Consider the following 24411-nt stretch of genomic DNA (forward strand, 5'->3'; position numbering starts at 1 on the left):
TTTCTCGTTGTAAATTTTCATCTCGTAATTATGACCTGATACTATTGACTTTGTATTCATAACTTTTCCTACAACTTAATTTCTCAAATATTACTTTAAAAAAATATTTTTTTACATTTCATCTTTATACTACTATTCTCATAAATTACAACTTTCTTTTTTTTCTTACTATTTTGACTTTATTCTTGTAAAATTACTACAGATTTTCCCATGCTTACATTTTTTAAATTAGTTTTCTTGTTAAATTATATTTTTGTCTTATATTTAAACATGATATAATGTTTATGTCAGTTTTTCCTACAACTTAATTTCCCAAAGATGACTTTAAATATAAGTATAAATAAATATATATAATAAAAATATAAGTAAATATAATTAAATATTTTTTTACATTTCATCTTTATACTACTATTCTCAAAAATTACAACTTTCTGTCTTTAGATTACAATTTTTTTTCTTACTATTTTGACTTTATTCTTGAAAAATTACTACAGCTTTTCCCATGCTTACATTGTTTTTTAGTTTTCTTGTTAAATTATATTTTTGTTAATATAAGAGTTAATATAAGAGATAATATAAGAGTTAAATATAAGAGTTTTGTCAGTTTTTCCTTTTTGTTTAGTTTTATTTATTTTTTATTTCTCCATATATAATATATAATTGATTCATTTTCTACATATTCATATTATTATTATTATTACATATATATAAATGTAATATGAATATAAAATATGTATAAATATAATAAATGTAAAATATTGAAATATCTGTAGTGGTAGTTGTTGATCTAAATACACATTACCATTTCATATTCTCTATGCTAAATGTAAACAAGTATATATTGATTTTGATGAAACAGCGTCACTCTAAGGCCATAAAAAGTACTGCAGGTAGTTTTTCAAGCCGTCATTTAAGGAAGCAGCGTGACGTCACCAAATGTGCTTGTATTGAGCCAAGTTCAGTACGTGAGACTTTGCATGCTAGCTCGGGAACAACACCACCACCACCACCAAGACGAGGGGGCAAGTTAGGTGTGTTTTTTGTGTGTTTTTCTTTATTTTGAACACCTTGTAGGTCGAGGAGGACTTTTGTGTACATCCCCGATGGAGCACGGCTGACTTTTTACGAGCTGAACCCTTCAACGACTGCGACAAAGTAGAAGGTTTACGTTCACTGATGCTAAAGTATCTGGATTCTTGAAGAAAGATGATTTCCTGTAAAATTCAACCAGGAGTCTTCAGAACTTGGCTGATTCGTGTAAGGATTTTTTTGTTTTTAGACATAAATAAGTCAGCAACAGTTGCAGTGGTGTCTATTTTGCACCCTTATAATGTGTAATGTGTAATGTAACGTGTAATGATTATACACTGCAAATCTTCAAGGATTTACACAAGTCTTTTAATTTGAAAGTCCCTGTTGGGTATTCCAGCCATTCCCATCCCCTTTTGAAAGTCATTTTAATCAGAAAAGTTTTACATTTTTGACAAAAGTCCTACATTTATAAGAAAAAAAAGTCATATCAAGTCGTCAATTTACGAGGAAAAAGTCGTACCGTTATGTGATCAAAAGTTGTAAAATAAAATAATCATAAATAAATAAAATTAAATAAATAAATCATAATTTAATTTAAAAATTGTTAATTTATGTGTCAAAAGTCCTACATTTATGAGGGAAAAAAAGTCATATTAAGTCGTCAATTTACGAGGAAAAAGTCGTACCGTTATGTGATCAAAAGTTGTAAAATAAAATAATCATAAATAAATAAAATTAAATAAATACATCATAATTTAATTAAAATTTTTTTGTCAATTTATGAGACAAAAGTCCTACATTTATGAGAAAAAAAGTCATATTAAGTCGTCAATTTACGAGGAAAAAGTCATACCGTTATGTGATCAAAAGTTGTAAAATAAAATAATAATAAATAAATAAAATTAAATAAATACATCATAATTTAATTAAAAAAATAAAATTTATGAGGCAAAAGTCTTACATTTATGAGAAAAAAGTCACATGGCGAGAAACTCATTCATTTACGAGAAAAAAGCTGAACAATTACGGGATAAAAAGTTGTAAATTTTTCATCATCTTATGAGAAAAAGTTGTCAATTTATGAGGAAAAAGTCGTACCGTTATGTGATCAAAAGTTGTAAAATAAAATAATAATAAAGAAATTAAATAAATAAATCATAATTATAATAAATAATTAATGTGTAATAATAATCACATTTAATTACATTTATTCACATTTATTAATTAATTAATTAATCACATTTATTTAATCACATAAATAATTTATGTGACAAAAGTCCTACATCTATGAGAAAAAAAGTCACATGACGAGAAACTAATTTACGAGAAAAAAAGCTGTACATTTACGGGATAAAAAGTTGTACATTTTTGAGAAGTAAAGTCATCATATTATGAGAAAAAGTTGTCAATTTATGAGGAAAAAGTCGTACCGTTATGTGGTCAAAAGTTGTAAAATAAAATAATAATAAATAAATAGAATTAAATAAAATTAAATAAATAAATCATAATTTAATTAAAAAAAAAATTGTCAATTTATGAGACAAAAGTCCTACATTTATGAGAAAAAAAGTCATATTAAGTTGTCAATTTACAACGAAAAAGTTGTACCGTTATGAGATCAAAAGTTGTAAAATAAAATAATCATAAATAAATAAAATTAAATAAATAAATCATAATTTAATTTAAAAAAAAAAATAATAATTTATGTGACAAAAGTCCTATATTTATGAGAAAAAAAAGTCATGTTGTTATGTTGACATTGAACCACAAAGCTTTCTTCCAGGTGACATCCAGACAGGAGCTCAGTTTGTCCACCTATGTGGGCCCGCAGCCGGTGCCCCCTCTGGGTCAGACCCTGCAGGGCTACCTGAAAGGTCTGGAGCCCCTGCTTCCTCCGGAGGAGCTCAGCCACACCCGCAGAATGGTGCAGGAGTTCGGCCGGCCCGGTGGTCTCGGTGCACAACTTCAGAGGCGCCTGGAGAAGAGAGCCAGGCACACCAAGAACTGGGTGCGTCACTGCTTTTTTAATCTTGCTGGGAAATGTCACACATGTTGCTGATCCAGCAAGGGGGGTGGGCCATACCACAATTTGGACTAAACAGGGGGGCAGTATACTTTTTAAAACACAAAAAGGTATTAATTTTACATCACTTGTACTTTAATATTGTTAGCAAACATAGATAGAAGAATATCAGCAAACATCACTACTGCCAGCAAAGTCACAGAAAAGGAGCGCTTCATTTGCTCACGCTAACCCACCCACCCACCCACAGCACAGTACGGCAAGGCAAGCAGCAATGCTGCCTCCGTGCGCCAGAGGGAGCCAAAAGACCACTGAGCCCAGAGGGAGGCTGACGTCATTGCAGCACCCTAATGAATGCATTACGGGAAAACTTGTTACATGTTTGTATATTGTTTGTACGTTTTGAAACATGTGTCCCTCTCCCCATAGATCTCAGACTGGTGGGTGCAGTGGGCCTACTTGGAGAGCCGACTGCCGTTGCCCGTGCACTCGAACCCGGCTATCTCTCTCCCCAGGAGAGATTATAACGGTTGGAGGGGGCAACTGTTGTGAGTGAACACACGCTGCAATGCACACTGCACACACTTGCTCGTGTCCTCACACTGGAAGGAATGCAGCGAGACGTGAGACGCAATAATTAGTCATTTGGCCGCTGTGTGATTTATTGGAGTGTATTCGTGAAGAAAAAAAGGGAGGAGGTGATTTGACCTGATTATTAAAAAAAATAATTTTATTAATAATGCACTAGATTTCATTTTAATTTGAGTATTTATATTAAAGTATTAAAATTAGTTTTTGTGAGTATACTCAAGACAGTGGATCTCATTTGTCTTGATTGAATAAAAAAACACTAAAAAAATAATATTAAATATATTATATATTAAATATATAAATATAAAATATTAATAAATATATTAGATTGTATTTTTGAATATTCTGAAGGATTGTAAAAATAATCCTTATAATAATGCAAAATGCAAAATAATATATGCATTATTAATAATGCACTAGATTTTATTTTAATGTGAGTATTTATATTAAAATATTTAAATTAGTTTTTGTGTATATACTCAAGAAAGTGGAACTCATTTGTCTTGATTAAATAAATAAATAAATAAAAAATATTAATATTAAGTATATTAAATATATATATATATTTGTTAAATATATATGTATATTAATATATATATATATATATAAATATATGTTAAATAAAATATAATGTAAATATATGTTCAAATATATGTTAAATACATAAATATGAAATATTAATAAATATATTAGATTGCCTTTTTGAATATTCTGAAGGATTGTAAAAATAGCAAAATAATATATGTATTATTGATAATAGATGTAATTTTAATTTGAGTATTTATATTAAAATATTTAAATTAGTTTTTGTGTATATACTCAAGAAAGTGGAACTCATTTGACATGATAAAATACAAAAATAAAAAATAATATTAATATTAAATATATTACATATATTATACATTAAATATATAAATATTAAATATTGATACATATATTAGATTGTATTTTTGAATATTCTGAAGGATTGCAAAAATAGCAAAACAATATATATATATATATATATATTATTAATAATGCACTAGATTTTATTTTCATTTGAGTATTTATATTAAAATATTTAAATTAGTTTTTGTGTATATACTCAAGAAAGAGGAACTCATTTGTCTAGATTAAATAAATAAAAATAAAAAATAATAAAAAATAAATATTAATATTAAATATATTATATATTAAATATTAATACATATATTAGATTGTATTTTTGAATATTCTTAAGGATTGTAAAAATAGCAAAATAATATACGTATATATTATTAATAATGCACTAGATTTTATTTATTTGAGTATTTATATTAAAATATTGAAATTAGTTTTTGTGTATATACTCAAGAAAGTGGAACTCATTTGTCTTGATTAAATAAATAAAAATAAATAATAAAAGATTGTGTTTTTGAATATTCTGAAGGATTGTAAAAAATAGCAAAATAATATATATATTATTAATAATGCCCTAGATTGTATTTATTTATTTAAAAAAAATGAAGTATTAAAATGTCCTGGCTGGTCCATCAATGTCATTTTATTAATTGATATATTTGCTTAATTTTTAATTAAAAAAATATTTTAATAGACAATTTTCTATGTGTAATGTCTTTATGGACAGACTGTGACCTGTCTTTTTTTTTTTTTTTTTGCAGGTTTGCATCCAAACTGATTGCAGCAGTGCTTGATTTTAAGGCCAAAATGAACACGTAAGTCCTAAAAAAAAATGGCGTCCTATATATGAAATTAGCACAGGATCATATTTTCATGCGTGAACATTACAAAGGCAAACAGGATCTGTTAATTCTCCACGATATCATCTGGGTGTCATGATCCCTACTGGTAAACATGCTAGCCATTTATCAGACGTAAAACTGATCTCCTCGGCGAACTCCACACAACCTGCAGTTAATCCTCTAACGACCCTTTAATCTTACCACGTTGCTATTTGTGTGTGTGTGTGTGCGCTGTCCTCCGGCCTCGCTGGCATGGCGTTATTTCTTGATGCGTTGATGCGGTGTCTAAATTTATATGCCGAGGAGGCACAAGACTGGCAAGACTGGAAAACGGGAGTTCAGAACATTTCAATGTCTGCTTTTCTTATTGTGTTAGTTAGCAAAAAAAAACGACACAGTCACACCAAAAAGCTGCCTGTATGGTGATGCAATGAGTTCCTTGTTATTGTTTTAAACTTGCACAGACACGTGCGTTGTGCAATTGGTCGTTGTGCAAATCGTTCCTTCTATTCCGGTATTTTATGCAGTTTTTCATTCATTCATTTTCTACCGCTTTTTCCTCACGAGGGTCGTGGGGGGTGCTGGAGCCTATCCCAGCTGTCTTCGGGCGAGAGGCGGGGTACACCCTGGACTGGTGGCCAGCCAATCACAGGGCACATATAGACAAACAACCATTCACACTCACATTCATACCTATGGACAATTTGGAGTCGCTAATTAACCTAGCATGTTTTTGGAATGTGGGCGAAAACCCACGCATGCACGGGGAGAACATGCAAACTCCACACAGAGATGGCCGAGGGTGGAATCGAACCCTGGTCCTCCTAGCTGTGAGGTCTGCGCGCTAACCACTAGTCCACCGTGCCGCCCTGTATGCAGTTTTTCATTTGATAATTTGCTTTTGAAAGAGATTCAAAATCTACATCAATGCTTGCTTGAACTGAACGACTCGTGTGGTGTCTTAGTGGACAGCTGCCAGTGGAGTACATGCGAGGCAAGCCTCTATGCATGGATCTCTACCCCCTCCTCTTCTCCTCGTGTCGCATCCCGGGACCTAAGCACGACTACATCGTCCATCACGGCACCCACCGCCGGTCACCAACACACATCACCGTGGTCAGGAACTATCAGGTCAGGCGGAATTGTGCTTTTTGTTTACCTCTGCATTATTAATGATGGATGAATATTAATATTCTGTGTATTTCCTGGCTTTTTAGCTTGCATTAAAATTGGCAAAGATTTGTGTGTCATCGTAATCGCTGCGAATAGGCTGGGAATTAATCAAAATGACGAAAATTTACAAAATGAAGGGGCGAGGACATGAACCATGCCTTGTAAATATGAAACCAAGAATGATTAGGACTACATTAATTTAATTAATTTGAGGGTGGAATTGAACTCGGGTCTCCTAGCTGTGTGGCCTGCGCACTAACCACTTTCTATACCGCATGTCCTCCAATGAACTGCTTTGCTCAAGACACAATGCAGAATGGGAAACTTTAAAACTCATATTGGTACTTCTTTGTGTTAAGTGTTAAGTTACTGTGTGATGAGTTTAGTGTTTTTTTGCAAGCATAAACATGGGAGAACATGCAAACTCCACACAGAGATTGAACTTAGGACTACACTGAAAAGAAAACAATTGAAAAGTGTGTTGACAATTATAATTGCCCTTAAAATGTAAATTGAAAATCAGCAACAATACAAAAATGTATTTCATAAATGACTTCTCCCTAAACTGGTTAACTGGATGATGATTGTTGATGATTCAGTGTCCATTTACTTAGCAAATGTATTTCCCAGTTCTTCCAGCTGGAAGTGTACAACAGTGACGGTTCCCGTCTGACGGAGAGTCAAATCCATGAGCAGCTGTTGCGGATCAGGTCTCAGTCCTGGAAGACCGACAAGGAACCGATGGGGATCCTAACCAGCGAGCACCGCCACACATGGGGACAGGCCTACAACCGCCTGATAAGAGGTAACACGCACACATAGCGGACCTGGAAAAAGAGAAGACGATTAGGTTCCAGGTCTTAAGACCACCCAGGAATGGCATGGAACTGAGACAATGTACGATGATGGAATCGGAATCACAGGCTAGTGCTTTTATACAGCAACTATGGTGTGTTCAAGGACTGCTGAACAAAGTGCCAAATCTCAAAAATTAAATTAAATTAAATTAAATTAAATTAAATTAAATTAAATTAAATTAAATTAAATTAAATTAAATTAAATTATTAATTCATTCATTTTCTACTGCTTATCCTCACGAGGGTCGCGGGGGGTGCTGGAGCCTATCCCAGCTGTCTTTGGGCGAGAGGCAGGGTACACCCTGGACCGGTCGCAAGCCAATCACAGGGCACATATAGACAAACAACCATTCACACTCACATTCATACCTATGGACAATTTGGAGTCGCTAATTAATCTAGCATGTTTTTGGAATGTGGGAGGAAACCGGAGATTAGATTAGATTAAATTAAATTAAATTAAATTAAATTAAATTAAATTAAATTAAATTAAATTAAATTAAATTAAATTAAATTAAATTATTTTTCCTGTTAATTAAAAAAAAAGGGTCACGAGTGCCAAGGTCCAGTGTACCCGTAAAACACTGACCCACAGTCACCCAAAAAAAACGTTTTCTTATCTGTGTCTGCACATTTGGTTTTTGAAGCATAGCCAATAAATCATTCTGGTATGTCAGTCAGCAAGGATGATATGTGCGTGTTTGAACGTGCATGCAGTCGTGCAACAATGCGGTACATAGCGTTTGGTAAGTATATGTCGGCCGCCCTGACTTAAGCCGTCAAAATTTGCACATTTACTTTGGCTGGAGCCACATGAAGAACAGTATTTTAAATTTTTTTTACTCTTATCTAACAGACGTTGCTTAAGTAATTTTGTTGTGTGTCTTGCAACACATAGATTTTTTAATGTATGTAGCTTATTTTGCACTGAACAGGAAGTAACTGTGTGCAGGTTTTAATGCCGTGATGCAAAGATGAACCCTCACTTCCTGAGAGCTTACATTTGTGCTTTTAGCTCTCGACTGTAAAAGAAACTTTAATGTATGTCTTTATCGTTTTCCGTACTCAGATAAACTCAACCAGGAATCGGTGGGGGCAATCGAGAAGGGGCTTTTTTCTCTGTGTCTGGATTCGCCTGTCATGAGGATATCCGATGAGAAGTACACACACACACACTCATATATGTCAAGTGATACCATAATATACCATTAATGCTGCTTATTTCCTTTTTTTGATTGACAGGTATGCCAGCCGTAAAGCAGCTCAGGTCCTGCATGGAGGCGGGACTTTCTCCAACAGCGGCAACCGCTGGTTCGACAAAACTCTGCAGGTGATTGAGCAAGCCGCTCACGTTCAGCAAATAGTTATAAAAACCATGGCGTGTTGACTTTTGTGTTGTTTTGTGCAGTTTGTGGTGGGCGAGGACGGCTCCTGGGGGCTCCTGTATGAACAAGCCACGGCCGAAGGGCCGCCCATTGCAACCCTACTGGATTACATCCTGCACTACTGGTGAGATGAATGCATGATTTGGTAAATAAAGGCCTACTGAAGATGATAAATGTAGTATTCTGCACCGGTAATGTTTGGTGAGACACACAAGCACCAGACTTGAATATGACAACATGAATATACAGCAACACACAGGCGTACGAGACTTATTTATGTCTCTTATTGTGTCTACTATATTGGGTAATATGGATGTAAACGGCAGGGATGTGCAAACTGCGGCAACATCAGGACCGCCAGGCATTTCAAGCATAGCCAGCTGGCGGTGCTATTGCATGCCATCCAAACAACACACCACACATAATGTATAAAGTAACATATAAACAAATATCTACATGTAATACTAAAAAAAAAAAACACCCATACAGTCCTGCCGCAAGGCATGCTGGGTTGCTTGTGATACTTTCTCCCCACATTCTGCAGTGTTTGTCACTAGATTCCAAAATATGTTAAGAAGAGAAGTAAACCAGGAGGAGTCAACACCCAGTGTTTTTTTTTATTCATAGTACATAATGTAATTACATGACTACCCAGCATACCTTGCGGGCATTTGAAAATAATAAAGTTCCGTGTTATGTTTAGAGCTTATTTGTTCATTTATGTGATTCGTTCACTTGCTGTGGGTGTGTTATCTTTCTGTTTCGTTGCACCGTGAGCAAGTACGTTGTTCTGCTTGACGCCACCTCTATATAGACGGACCCTAAGCCAAATATTTTAACCCTATGTTTACCCATAAGGGTTATTTCATATCTAGAAGGCTCTAATAATGTTAAAAAACATATTTAGAAGGTGGTAAACAGGTCTTCTTTGCTCTATGTAACTATAAAAAATGTAGTATTTTACATTTGGGAAAATTGTTGCTCAGTGATATGCATTTAAGTCAGTACTGCTTATGTTGACAACCTGTTTTTATTACCAAAAAGTGATGAAGACATAAACAAAAAGACCGTTAGGAATTAGGAAGACCGGGTGGAATTGAACTTGGGTCTCCTAGCTGTGTGGCCTGTGCCCTAACCACTTTCTATGCCGCATGTCCTCCAATGAACTGTTTTGCTCAGACACAATGCAGAATGGGAAACTTCAAAACTCATATTGGTACTTATTTGTATATTTTTAGGTACACCTTTGGAGTGTTAAGTTACTGTGTGATGAGTTTAGTGTTTTTTGCAAGCATAAACATGGCTAAATAAACTAATAGATATAGACATGTTGTTTTCTATAATAGACATGTTTTTGGAATGTGGGAGGAAACCGGAGTACCCGGAGAAAACCCACACATGCACGGGGATAACATGCAAACTCCACACAGAGATGGCCAAGGGTGGAATTGAACCTTGGTCTCCTAGCTGTATGGCCTGTGCCCTAACCACTTTCTATGCCGCATGTCCTCCAATGAACTGCTTTGCTCAGACACAATGCAGAATGGGAAACTTCAAAACTCATATTGGTACTTCTTTGTATATTTTTAGGTACACCTTTGGAGTGTTAAGTTACTGTGTGATGAGTTTAGTGTTTTTTGCAAGCATAGACATGGCTAAATAAACTAATAGACATGTTTTTGGAATGTGGGAGGAAACCGGCGTACCCGGAGAAAAACCCACACATGCACGGGGAGAACATGCAAACTTCACACAGAGATGGCCAAGGGTGGAATTGAACCCTGGTCTCGTAGCTGTGAGGTCTGCGCGCTAACCACTCGACCGCTGTACCGCCCACCGTTAATGTTGACGTGTTTTATTCTTAACGTCATCATTATCGCTAATAAACAGTCAATTAATTCTGATGTTTTTTTTTTTACAGTGAGAATCCCGATCCAAGGAGAGCGCCGCTGGTCCCGCTTCCAATGCCCAAGAAGCTTTACTTCCACATTGATCGAGACATCAAGCGTGACATAGAGCACGCTAAGCAGAACCTTGATATGTGAGTTACGTAAGTTAGATAGACGTTTAAAGTCTAAGAAAGACTTATCTCGCTGTACACTTGTCAGCCGCATGTTTGTTTTTCCACTTGGGACGCGTGTTAAACACGGTTATCATCTTCAAGCTGTCAATCAAACATTTCACTCAATGTGGCTTAGTTTTGGTTGTTTTGTATTCCTTACCACCTTCATAACGATAATAGAGGAAGCTGACTCTAGTGGGACACTTTTCAACATGAAAACGGCTTCCTTTTTTTTTTTTATTTCTCAGGTTTATTTTTCTCCTGCAGTGATAAAGAATTCTATGCAAATGTTGTTACAGACTGATCAATGACCTGGATGTCAACGTGTTTAACTTCAAGAAGTTTGGCAAAGATCTTCCCAAGCAGCACAACCTGAGTCCAAACTCCTTCATCCAAGTGGCGTTGCAGTTGGCCTACTACAGGCAAGGAAACTTATATATAGTGATCCCTCATTTAATGTGGTTAATTGGTTCCAGATCCGACCCTCGATGAGTGAATAACATGAATGAATTTGTAGGTAGTGATATGCCGATATTGTCCAACTTCCAAAACTTCGATTTTCGATGTCCAACATGACATATTGTATCTCCTGTGGTGGAACGAATCAGACATTCCCATGAGTTAGATCATAGAAAATATGTTTGTGCCTTTCAGAATACAGCTTTTAACATTATTAGAGCCCTCCAGATCTAAATATAACACCCCTATAGTCACTTTTACACTCGTATTACCCCATATAGTAGAATTTATTTTCTACATAATCTGTTTATGCCTTTCAGAATACAGCTTTTAGCATTATTAGAGCCCTCCAGATCTAAATATAACACCCCTATAGTCACCTTTACACTCATATTACCCCATATAGTAGACATTCATTCATTGTCTACATAATCTGTTTATATTTTTTCAGAATACAGCTTTTAGCATTATTAGAGACCTCCAGATCTAAATGTAACACCCCTATAGTCACCTTTACACTCATATTACCCCATGTAGTAGACATTCATTCATTTTCTACATATGTTTATGCCTTTCAGAATACAGCTTTTCGCATTATTAGAGCCCTCCAGATCTAAATATAACACCCCTATAGTCACCTTTACACTCATATTACCACATATAGTAGACATTCATTCGTTTTCTACATAATCTGTTTATGCCTTTCAGAATACAGCTTTTAACATTATTAGAGCCCTCCAGATCTAAATATAACACCCCTATAGTCACCTATACACTCACATTACCCCATGTAGTACACATTCATTCATTTTCTACATATGTTTATGCCTTTCAGAATACAGCTTTTCGCATTATTAGAGCCCTCCAGATCTAAATATAACACCCCTATAGTCACCTTTACACTCATATTACCACATATAGTAGACATTCATTCGTTTTCTACATAATCTGTTTATGCCTTTCAGAATACAGCTTTTAACATTATTAGAGACCTCCAGATCTAAATGTAACACCCCTATAGTCACCTTTACACTCATATTACCCCATGTAGTAGACATTCATTCATTTTCTACATATGTTTATGCCTTTCAGAATACAGCTTTTAACATTATTAGAGCCCTCCAGATCTAAATATAACACCCCTATAGTCACCTTTACACTCATATTACCCCATATAGTAGTGATATAGTAGACATAATAAGAGTAAATAAGCCATTTAACACATAAACAATAGCCCATATGGAATTATTGTGCAGTTGTGTTGTGATGGACTAATATTTAAATGAGTTAGTGACAAAAAAAATGCAAAAAAATAAATAAATAATGAACAGTACAGTATATATACACACAGTGTATATATAGCCTGTATGTACTGTATACAGTATGTGTATAGACCACCTACAAGGTTCTATTATTTGTCCACTTCTCTTTGCAGAGTTCACAACGAGGTGTGTCCCACTTGCGACATCGCCTCTCAGAGGATGTTTCGAAAAGGAAGGACGGAGTACATCCGCTCGCCCACGAGCAATGCTCTTAAATTCATCCTCTCCTTTGTTGATGCATCCGTGTCGGTGAGACGCTGTCGGATTTTTTCGTCGTGGAAAAAAAACACCTCACTTCAACTAATAAGAGCTTTTCTAATGTTTTGTCCTGAAGCGTGAAGCCAAAGTCCAGCTTTTCAGAGAAGCAGTTGAAGCCTACTCAGCTTTGACAAGCCAGGTATTATTAAAATGTTTAAAATCTATTTAAGACATTCCCACATATGTATGCTATGTGCTACATGCAGGTACTTAAAGGACACGGGATAGACCGACACCTTCTGGGACTTAAGCTGCAGGCCATCGAAGAGGGATGGAGTGTTCCCAAAATCTTCATGGATACCGCTTATGGTCTGGCAACACACTGGAAACTCCGTACTGGCCAGGTGTGTTTGTGTGTGTCATTACACTGCAACCCACACATCATTTTATAATACAGCCAGTTGGTTCCTGACTGTGATAAGTTAATTTCCACCAAGTTAGTTAATTATGTCAGAGTTGGGTTAATTGTCCTGCTGCAGAACCCAAGTTGGTTTCATTTTGAGGTCACTAACATATGGCATATTTTTTGTTAGACAGCAGGATTCATGGTTCCATTTATCACAGCATCAGCACCAGACCATCACACTACCACCACCATATTTTGCCATGATTGCTATGATACGGCAGAGTCAAGAGTTAGGAGTTCAACCTCGGCGTGTGTGTCCAAAAAGAATTGGCGACCCCAAATTGTCCCATGTGTGATACTGGATTGCAAGCTGAGGTAAACATAAACAATAATACAATAATAAAAGGATGAGGTCGGCTGCACGGCACTCGAGTGGTTAGCGTGCAGACCTCACAGCCAGGAGACCAGGTTTCAATTCCACCCTCAGCCATCTCTGTGTGGAGTTTGCATGTTCTCACCGTGCATGTGTGGGTTTTCTCCGGGTACTCCGGTTTTCTCCCACATGCCAAAACCATGTCTATCATAGAAAAAACATGTCTATGTATGCTTGCAAAAAACACTAAACTCATCACACAGTAACTTAACAATCCAAAGGTGTACCTAAAAATATACAAAGAAGTATCAATATGAGTTTTGAAGTTTCCCATTGTGTCTGAGCAAAGCAGTTCATTGGAGGACATGCGGCATGGAAAGTGGTTAGTTAGGAGCTAGGAGACCCGAGTTCAATTCCACCTTCAGCCATCTCTGTGTGGAGTTTGCATGTTCTCCCCGTGCATGCGTGGGTTTTCTCCGGGTACTCCGGTTTCCTCCCACATTCCAAAAACATGCTAGGTTAATTAGCGACTCTAAATTGTCCATAGGTATGAATGTGAGTGTGAATGGTTGTTTGTCTACATGTGCCCGCTTCTCGTCCGAAGACAGCTGGGGTAGGCTCCAGCACCCCCCACGACCCTCATGAAGATAAGCGGTCGAACTCTGGTCTCCTAGCTGTGAGGCCTGCCCGCAAACCTCATCCTTTTCATTCATTCATTCATTTTCTACCACTTATCAAGCGAGAGGCGGGGTACACCCTGGACTGGTGGCCAGCCAATCACAGGGCACATATAGACAAACAACCATTCACACTCACATTCATACCTATGGACAATTTGGAGTCGCCAATTAACCTAGCATGTTTTTGGAATGTGGGAGGAAACCGGAGTACCCGGAGAAAACCGGGAGAACATGCAAACGTCACACAGAGATGGCCGAGGGTGGAATTGAACCCTGGTCTCCGGGCTGTGAGGTCTGCGCGCTAACCACTCGACCGCCGTGCACCTTTTATTATTGTCTTATTGTTTATGTTTAACTTAGCTTGCATCCAGTATCACACATAGGGGCCCCCTATAAGGCGCCACTTTATTGTACATCCTCAGCACTTTCACTTTCACTTATCATCAGCATACTAATATTCTATATGATTTGTCTACCCCCACCCCTTTAGGTGCCTGCGAATACAGACAGTGTGATGTGTTTTGGGCCACTAGTTCCTGATGGTTATGCCGTATGTTACAACCCACAGTCAGACCACGTCCACTTTTCTATAATTGCCTTCAACTGCTGCGAGGACACAAATGCAGAAATATTGGGTGTGACCCTGAGGGAGACCTTGTGCCAAATACAGGAGTTACTTGAACCCACCGTGGAGAGCTAAGCTCCAAGTTTGACTCCTGGAAGATGAAAACAAAACATGTACAATTGTTCATTTCATTGAGAATGGATTGTTCTTATGCATGCCACTCGGTATTATGTAAGATTTGCTTTGTCCAAAAATGAATCACTCCAGCATTAATCACAGCCAAAGCTTTTCTATATATGTTGCACTAACCACCATTACAAAATGATTACTGTATGAATTACTTTGTGTTTAAGATTCGGACCAAAAAGGTGTGTGTTGGTGTTTAAGTCGAGGTTGTGTAGCTTATGTGACCTGGTTTGTCAGGCGTGCTTGTTGCTCAACTTAATAAAGTTCACGTTATTGCACTGGCGAGGTTGTTGGTGGCGTGGAATTATTGCCAAATTTACACGTACAGGACATGAAATCCAGCCTTGCTGACCCATAAGATTAAGAATTATGACAATGAATGTTCAGTGTGATTAATTAATCAGTTAATACAGTGGTTCTTAATCTATTTCAGCTATTTTTTTGCAGAAATATTCACAAAAAATGTGTAATGTGTATAGTAAGATCTATCTACTGTATTGAAAATTTAATTATAAATAAATATTATAGATTAAATTATTTATAAATAAAAAGTTTATTTATTTCATAGCAAAATTAAGCAATTAGAAGTATGGACTCCAAATTGTGGACTTTGTGGAATTTTACAATAAACTAAAATACATGCGTATCGTTAGACACCATTATGCTCGGTGTTAGCATGTCAACGTTAGCATTACTGGCATGTTAACATGATACTACCACTTTGTGAAAATGTTAGCATGCATAATAGTGCTATAGTTAGCACTATTATGCTATTATATATATATAATATAGTCTATTTACTATGCTATAATAGTGCTAAGTTAGCACTATTATGCTATGCTAGTAGTAGTGCTAAGTTAGCACCATTATGCTATTATATATATATAGTATATTTATTATGCTATAATAGTGCTAAGTTGCTAAGTTAGCACTATTATGCTAGGTATTATCATGCTAATGTTAGCATTCTTTAAATCATTCAAACTTTCCCGAGGTATGTTTTTATTATGATATCGTTTTCGGTGATTTTAAACGCCAAACGAGTCATTGAAGTCGTAAACACCGGATGTGACGTAACGGCAAAGGCGTGACGTTTGATAGCAGACCGGAACAAATAAAAACACGCCAACGCTGTGATATCTGGCTAAAGTGGAAATGGAGCGGGTTTTAACTTTTAATTTAAGTGTATTTATCACCTCTCTGTGTAATTAGATAACTTTTTATATTGCGTATTTATTTTTTTAAAAAAAAGGTTATTATCATGAAGAGCTTCGCCACTGGTTTGGTAAACCGGAGTAGCGGTGCAGTCGGTGTTTTCTGGCCGCTTTTGGTTGGAGGTCTGTGGGCAGCTGTGGTCGCCTACAAGCCGGTGATCATCGTACACGGCTTGTTCGACAGCTCGGGAGATTTTAAGAACCTACAACATTTTATTAACGAGGTGGGTGTATAATAAGTGTATTATTTGTTATTTTATAGTAACAGTGTATTTATAAATGATGGGTTTGTGAGTTCACTGGACAAGTGAACGCATCTAATCATTATCTAATCAATGTGTGTGTTTTTTTTAATACAGTGGTTGGTTCCATCTCTTATGTACGTATGTATGTATGCACAAATCATTTTTCCCCATAACATTTTTTTTACCATCTTATCTCAAGCTTTTCACAAGTTTTCCAACCGAGTTGTGCAAGATAAGGTGATATTGACTTAAGACAAGATTAACTTCCATCTTTTGTTACGCTTAGGAAAGTTAAATATGTCGGTTGAAACCAGATATCACGCATTTTTATGAAGTTAAAAGGCATCAGAAGTTGAGAATCATTCACTGAGAAATGAAGGAATATATATATATTTATACAGTTAAAAATAAAATACATTTACTAACGATACATACAACGATACATTGGGGGAAACATGGCGCCATTTTATGACGTTTTGGGTGCTTCTGGGTCCCCTGTTGAGTGTGTGTGAGGTTTCCCGTGTTTTTTTGACCAGAAAAGTGCATTAGAAGCAAGTTGAAAAAAAAAACAGAAAAAACGACATACTAACCCCTTACGTTTTTTGTCAAAAATCAGCACCTTCCAACACCGCCATTTTATGACGTTTTTGGGTGCTCCCGGGGCCCCTGTTGAGTGTTTGAGGTTTCCCTTGTTTTTTTTTGTTTTTTTTTTTTTACAAGAAAAGTGCATTAGAAGCAAGTTGAAAAAAAACAGAAAAAAAACAACATACTAACCCCTTATGTTTTTTGTAAAACGCCGCCATTTTATGCCGTTTTTGGGTTCTCCTGGGGCCCCTGTTGAGCCCGTGTGAGGTTTCGGTTTTTTGTTTGTTTGTTTCTTTTTTTTTTTTTTACCAGAAAAGTGGGTTAAAAGCAAGTTGAAAAAAACAACATGCTAACCCCTTACATTTTTTGTCAAAAATCACCCCCCTCAAACTTTGGCATTTTATGCAATTTTTGGGGACTTCTGGGGCCCCTGTTGAGTGTGTGTGAGGTTTCCCTTGTTTATTTGACTAGAAAAGTGAATTAGAAGTAAGTTGAAAAAAACCCCAGAAAAAAACGTTTTTTGTCAAAAATCAGCGACCTCAAACGCCGACATTTTATGCCATTTTTGGGTGCTCCTGGGGCCCCTGTTGAGCCTGTGTGAGGTTTCAGGGGTTTTTTTGCCAGAAAAGTGCATTAGAAGCAAGTCGAAATAAAATGAAAAAAACAACATACTAAACCCTTACGTTTTTTGTCAAAAATCAGCGCCTTCCAACACCGCCATTTTATGACGTTTTTGGGTGGGGTGTTCCCGGGGCCCCTGTTGAGTGTGTGTGAGGTTTCCCTTGGAGTTTTTTTTTACCAGAAAAGTGCATTAGAAGCAAGTTGGAAAAAAAACAGAAAAAAACAACATACTAACCCCTTGTGTTTTTTGTCAAAAATCAACGACCTCAAACGCAGCCATTTTATGCCATTTTTGGGTGCTTCTGGGGCCCCTGTTGAGTGTGTGTGAAGTTTCTGTTTTTTTTAACCAGAAAAGTGGGTTAGAAGAAAGTTGAAAAAAAACAACATACTAACCCCTTATGGTTTTTTGTCAAAAATCAACGCCTTCAAACACCGCCATTTTATGACGTTTTTGGGTGCTCCCGGGGCCCCTGTTGAGTGTGTGTGAGGTTTCCCTTGTTTTTTTGTTTTTTTGACCAGAAAAGTGCATTAGAAGCCAGTTGAAAAAAAAACAGAAAAAAACAACATACTAACCCCTTATGTTTTTTGTCAAAAATCAGCGACCTCAAACGCCGCCATTTTTATGCCGTTTTTGGGTGCCCCTAGGGCCCCTGTTGAGTGTTTGAGGTTTCCCCTGTTTTTTTTTTATAAGAAAAGTGCATTAGAAGCAAGTTGAAAAAAACTGAAAAAAAACAACATACTAACCCCTTATGTTTTTTGTCAAAAATCAGCGACCTCAAACACCGCCATTTTATGCCGTTTTTGGGTGCTCCTGGGGCCCCTGTTGAGCCTGTGTGAGGTTTCTTTTTTTTTTTTGACCAGAGAAGTGGGTTAGAAGCAAGTTGAAAAAAACAGAAAAAACGACATACTAACCCCTTACGTTTTTTGTCAAAAATCACCGCCCTCAAACACCGCCATTTTATGAGTTTTTTGGGTGCTCCTGAGGCCCCTGTTGAGCCTGTGTGAGGTTTCACGGGGGGGTTTTGACCAGAAAAGTGCGTTAGAAGCAAGTTGAAAAAAACTGAAAAAAAACAACATACTCTAACCCCTTACATTTTTTTGTCAAAAATCACAAAATTCAAACTCTGGCATTTTATGCCATTTTTGGGGACTTCTGGGGCCCCTGTTGAGCCTGTGTGAGGTTTCTTTTTTTTTTTTTTTGACCAGAAAAGTGCATTAGAAGCGTTACAAAAAGAGAATAACGTCACCAATTTAAAGAAAAAAAGTCTTTATTTTCATAGCTGTCTCAGGCAATGCCTGTTACAACTGCATATTAAAATAATACTGGGTATATATTACTGGGTCTATCTTCTGTACAATATTCTTATTATAGCAAAGGAGACATCTGTCAATTAATAACCTGGACACGTTCTCTTTCTCCCTCCTTTAGTCTCACCCTGGAACAAATGTGACTGTGATTGACCTGTTTGACCGAAGTGCAAGTCTGCAGCCCATGTGGAAGCAAGTGGAGGGTTTCAAGGCCGCCATTTATCCAATCATGCAAAATTCTGCCGATGGTGTCCATTTTATCTGCTACTCTCAAGGTGTGTGTTCATGTGTTGAGTTGTTGTAGTGTTACTGCATTAGTTACTGCAAAAGTTGATGGCGGGGTCGCCAGCCAATCACAGGGCACATATAGACAAACAACCATTCACACTCACATTCATACCTATGGACAATTTGGAGTCGCTAATTAACCTAGCATGTTTTTGGAATGTGGGAGGAAACCGGAGTACCCGGAGAAAACCCACGCATGCACGGGGAGAACATGCAAACTCCACACAGAGATGGCCGAGGGTGGGATTGAACTCGGGTCTCCTAGCTGTGTGGCCTGCGCACTAACCACTTTCTATGCCGCATGTCCTCCAATGAACTGCTTTGCTCACACAATGCAGAATGGGAAACTTCAAAACTCATATTGGTACTTCTTTATATATTTTTAGGTACACCTTTTGGAGTGTTAAGTTACTGTGTGATGAGTTCAGTGTTTTTTGCAAGCATAAACATGGCTAAATAAACTAATAGACATAGACATGTTGTTTTCTATAATAGACATGTTTTTGGAATGTGGGAGGAAACCGGAGTACCCGGAGAAAACCCACACTTGCACGGGGAGAACATGCAAACTCCACACAGAGATGGCCGATGATGACATCATTATATTTGGCTGAATATATTATATATTCTATATTCTAATAATGTTATTCCAGGTGGGCTGGTTTGCAGAGGAATCCTCTCCACTTTGCCCGATCACAACGTGCACACGTTCATCTCGCTGTCCAGTCCTCAAGCCGGACAATACGGAGGTGAGTTCTTCCTCTGATTGGCTCCCGATCCAGGAAGTGTTTCCCCCCCTCCCCAAGACTGTAATGGTTCTGTGGCGTTGGGTTGTTAGTGGAAGGGTAAAATACAAACAAATTGTTTTGTGTTGTTATAGATATTTGTGTCAAATATTTATGTCAAGTTATGCTGGAAATTTATCTTTTCACAAAAAGCTGGTTTTTCTCACTTTTTTTAGTCGGGAACTGATATTTTCCTGAAACGTACCAATATTCTGCTGATTAACAGAAGAAGGTAGAAACTTTTTTTCTGATGAAGGACAGGCGTGTAATCTTTTTTTTGGTATATTCCATCTTTATATAGTCATAGAACACAAATATTTATGTGGAGGTCCAAATGTAACCGTGGCGGGCCTTCACTACAAGGATAAAATAAAAACAAATTGTTTTGTGTTGTTATAGATATTTGTGTCAAATATTTATGTCAAGTTATGCTGGAAATTTATCTTTTCACAAAAAGCTGGTTTTTCTCACTTTTTTAGTCGGGAACTGATATTTTCCTGAAACGTACCAATATTCTGCTGATTAACAGAAGAAGGTAGAAACTTTTTTTCTGATGAAGGACAGGCGTGTAATCTTTTTTTTGGTATATTCCATCTTTATATAGTCATAGAACAAATCTTTATGTGGAGGTCCAAATGTAACCGTGGCGGGCCTTCACTACAAGGATAAAATAAAAACAAATTGTTTTGTGTTGTTATAGATATTTGTGTCAAATATTTATGTCAAGTTATGCTGGAAATTGATCTTTTCATAAAAAGCTGGTTTTTCTCATGTTTTTAGTCGGGAACTGATATTTTCCTGAAACGTACCAATATTCTGCTGATTAACAGAAGAAGGTAGAAACTTTTTTTCTGATGGACAGGCGTGTAATCTTTCTTTTGGTATATTCCATCTTTATATAATCATAGAACACAAATATTTATGTGGAGGTCCAAATGTAACCGTGGCGGGCCTTCACTACAAGGATAAAATAAAAACAAATTGTTTTGTGTTGTTATAGATATTTGTGTCAAATATTTATGTCAAGTTATGCTGGAAATGGAGCTTATCACAAAAAGCTGTTTTTCTCCCTTTTTTAGTCGGGAACTGATATTTTCCTGAAACGTACTGTTAATTCTGCTGATTAACAGAAAAAGGTAGAAATAAACTTTTTTTTTGATGGACAGGCGTGTAATCTTTCTTTTGGTATATTCCATCTTGAAATAGTCACAGAACACAAAATTTTATGTGGAGGTCCAAATGTAACTGTGGCGGGCCGTCACTACAAGGTGCTGTTTCTGCCCTTTCTTAGATACCGACTACTTGAGGTACCTTTTCCCTCAGTTTGTGAAGTCCAACCTGTACCACCTGTGTTACACGGCCATAGGCCAGAGGATATCCATCTGCAACTATTGGAACGGTGAGACTCAAACACTAACTCTGTCATAATCCACAATGAAATCCATTCATGTTCTGTTGCCTCCTCTTCTTCAGACCCCCACCACAGGGACATGTATGTCAACAGCAGTGATTACCTGGCGTTGCTCAACAGCGAGAGACACAACCCAAATGCAACAGGTCAGCAAAGTCATGCTTGAGTTTAGGACTGGTGGCCAGCCAATCACAGGGCACATATAGACAAACAACCATTCACACTCACATTCATACCTATGGACAATTTGGAGTCGACAATTAACCTAGCATGTTTTTGGAATGTGGGAGGAAACCGGAGTACCCGGTGAAAACCCACGCATGCACGGGGAGAACATGCAAACTATTATAATAATTATAATAATATATTATAATATTATTAATATTATTAATTATTACCATTATTATTGTTATTATTATCACCATTATTATAATCATCATTAATATTACCATTTTCATCAATATAGTTGTAACATTTTTTTATTTTTTTTTATTATTTAATTTTACAGACTTCATTGCTTCTTGTAGAGTGCTGTATCATTCCATCTGTTGTTTTCTGAAATCCACAGTATTTGTGCTTTTTTTGTCAATTTATTAGCCCACTTTTTCCCCCTAAGTGTAACATTTACACTTACATATACATATATTGGTTAATATGAGTGTAGATGTGATTATAGGGGTGTTATTTCATATCTAGAGGACTCTAATGTAAAAAAAAAGCATTCAGAAGGTCGTAAAATGCTTTTTCATGCTCTATGAAAAAAATCTATTTATAAATAAGGAAAAAAGTCACTTAACCAGTTAACCAAGATAAACGATTGCTTTCTCTATGCTATTATGATTTGAAATGTGCATTTATTTGTTTTTAATAAAATAAAAAAAACTTATAAGTAAATAAAATAATATTATAAATAAAATCTGTATAAAAGAAAATAACGATTTACATGGTTTGACGTAAACAAAATTGGGTCACATGTTTTTAAAAATGTGGTTTCTGTCCCCTGAAAGTGGGTCAACACACCACCATTATTGAGTACTGGTAGCATCATCTGTGTTGTATATAATCCCTCCTTTTTTAATAATTTACTCCTAATCATGATTAACGTTGATGATCTTTTCCATCTAACTCTCAGAGTGGAAGAAAAACTTCTTAAAAATCAGCAAGCTGGTGCTTGTCGGAGGACCGGATGATGGAGTCATCACTCCGTGGCAATCCAGGTGAGATTTCCTTCATTCCTTCATTTCTTCTCTTTGCATGCGGACAAACACATGCAAAGAAACATTTACAAGCTTCTCTCTTGTACTTTTTTTTTTTTCTTTCTTTCAGTCAGTTTGGATTCTTTGACGACAACGAGACTGTCATTGAGATGCAGAGTCAAGACGTAAGTGGGTTTAATGTTGACAAATGGCCGTTCTGAGTTTTTAATGTTATTCGAGTAGCAGCCCAAAATAGTGGATTCATCATAAAGGGGAATATATAATAATAATATAAGTCTGTGCCGTGTCTTCTCACAGATCTACTTAAAGGATGTCTTCGGTTTGAAGTCGCTGGCGGCTCGCGGCGATCTCATCTTGTGTTCCATTCCTGACGTCCAGCACGTGTGGTGGCACTCCAATGAGACCGTCTTTCACACCTGTATGGAGAAGTGGCTGGTATAAAACACGTATTGTTATTTTCTCGTCAGCTTCATCAGAACCTTGGAGGTACTATTGTTGTTTTTTTTTATTGTTTTTATTGTTGCTGTTGTTAGGAAGGCACAAATGTAAGGTTTTGGAGTGTAAATACTCACACAAAGGTGTAGGATTACCAGCCTTTAAGCTATGACTAAGCAGAAAAAAAAGACACCAGACTCCCAGGAATATTACTTGCAAACATAGGAAGCATAAGTAGAAGTGTTTTCTTTATTTCCTTCATAAAAAAGGCATCTCGTCCACGTGTGTATCATTTATCTGGTCACACAATGTACCTCAAAGCAACACAACAGTGCCTGAGCGACGTTTTTGTCATCCTGTTTTCATGCACAGACTCACTGCCTTATAACTCCTGTTTAATGCAGTCCTTGTATTACATTTGTATATGTGCTCAAATACCATAGCTGTATTAGAAGTAGCTGCAGCCTTACATTTCCCCGTTATGTGTCAATGTCAAAGGTCGCATACCGTAAGTGCTAAGACATTGGCAGGATGGCAGTGTTGTTTTAATGGGGAAAAACTTGATATAAGAAAATAATCAGTAGTTTCAGCTCTATTTACCATTCATTTCTCAATCTTTACATTTCATTGTATTAGTATTTAGTCGTTTCAACAACTTCTCAACTGTACTGCAGTATTTTAGATAAGGAATATTACATTTTATTGGAACTGAAGGTTTTTTTTTTTAATACTTCCTGAAAGGAATAATACACTGTATAATGAACTAAGACATGATTGGGAAAAGCTTTAACCTAAATAAGGGAAAATGAAGTGTTATGTGTTATGTTTTATTTAATTGTATACAGTATTTTTTGAATATTTTGCTTTGTTTGGATCATGTACTGTAGTATAAAGGAATCGACATAACTGTTTATGGTATGGCTTTAAGGGACGTCATACTTCATGTGCAAATTTCAAGCTCTACCACATGTAAAAATTGACACTTTTTAAGAAGATGTAATTATATTGACTATTTTTATTATAGAGTGTACCTTGTCGGTGTTGTGTTGTGTCTTCAATAAAAAGGTTTTTAAAAATATGTTTAGGGTCAGACTGCTTATTAAAATGAAAAATATATGGCTATTTACATGTATTATATAAAGGTAGTTTTTAATAATTGGCATGGTAATTAAAATTCAGCTTTTTTTAGATGTAAACACAGGCGATAAACTACAAAAATATCAATAAGGGTTTCAAGTCGTGTTTTTTTATTTCATTAATCAAATAAAT

The 24411-nt window shown here is 36.3% G+C and overlaps 2 protein-coding genes across 2 annotated transcripts; both read left to right on the plus strand.

Annotated features, from left to right (window-relative positions):
* Nucleotides 1-938: 938 nt before the first annotated feature.
* On the plus strand, nucleotides 939-15316 carry cratb (carnitine O-acetyltransferase b). The gene is made up of 15 exons (XM_058047615.2): nucleotides 939-1257; nucleotides 2816-3040; nucleotides 3485-3603; nucleotides 5287-5340; nucleotides 6333-6498; nucleotides 7171-7345; nucleotides 8467-8557; nucleotides 8640-8727; nucleotides 8806-8906; nucleotides 10704-10823; nucleotides 11144-11266; nucleotides 12739-12874; nucleotides 12960-13022; nucleotides 13090-13227; nucleotides 14773-15316. Exons 1-15 carry the CDS (start codon nucleotides 1207-1209, stop codon nucleotides 14980-14982), a joined length of 1860 nt encoding a protein of 619 aa, XP_057903598.2. The 5' UTR covers nucleotides 939-1206; the 3' UTR covers nucleotides 14983-15316.
* Nucleotides 15317-16130: 814 nt separating this feature from the next.
* Nucleotides 16131-24220, plus strand: ppt2b (palmitoyl-protein thioesterase 2b). Its single transcript, XM_058047364.2, has 8 exons — nucleotides 16131-16471; nucleotides 19128-19281; nucleotides 19948-20043; nucleotides 21371-21478; nucleotides 21553-21636; nucleotides 22623-22707; nucleotides 22817-22871; nucleotides 23005-24220. Exons 1-8 carry the CDS (start codon nucleotides 16295-16297, stop codon nucleotides 23146-23148), a joined length of 903 nt encoding a protein of 300 aa, XP_057903347.2. The 5' UTR covers nucleotides 16131-16294; the 3' UTR covers nucleotides 23149-24220.
* Nucleotides 24221-24411: the final 191 nt, after the last annotated feature.

This window comes from Doryrhamphus excisus, linkage group LG7, assembly GCF_037039965.1.
Source record: "Doryrhamphus excisus strain RoL-2023G ecotype Guam linkage group LG7, RoL_Dexc_Guam_v1.1, whole genome shotgun sequence".
Classification (NCBI taxonomy): Eukaryota; Metazoa; Chordata; class Actinopteri; order Syngnathiformes; family Syngnathidae; genus Doryrhamphus; species Doryrhamphus excisus.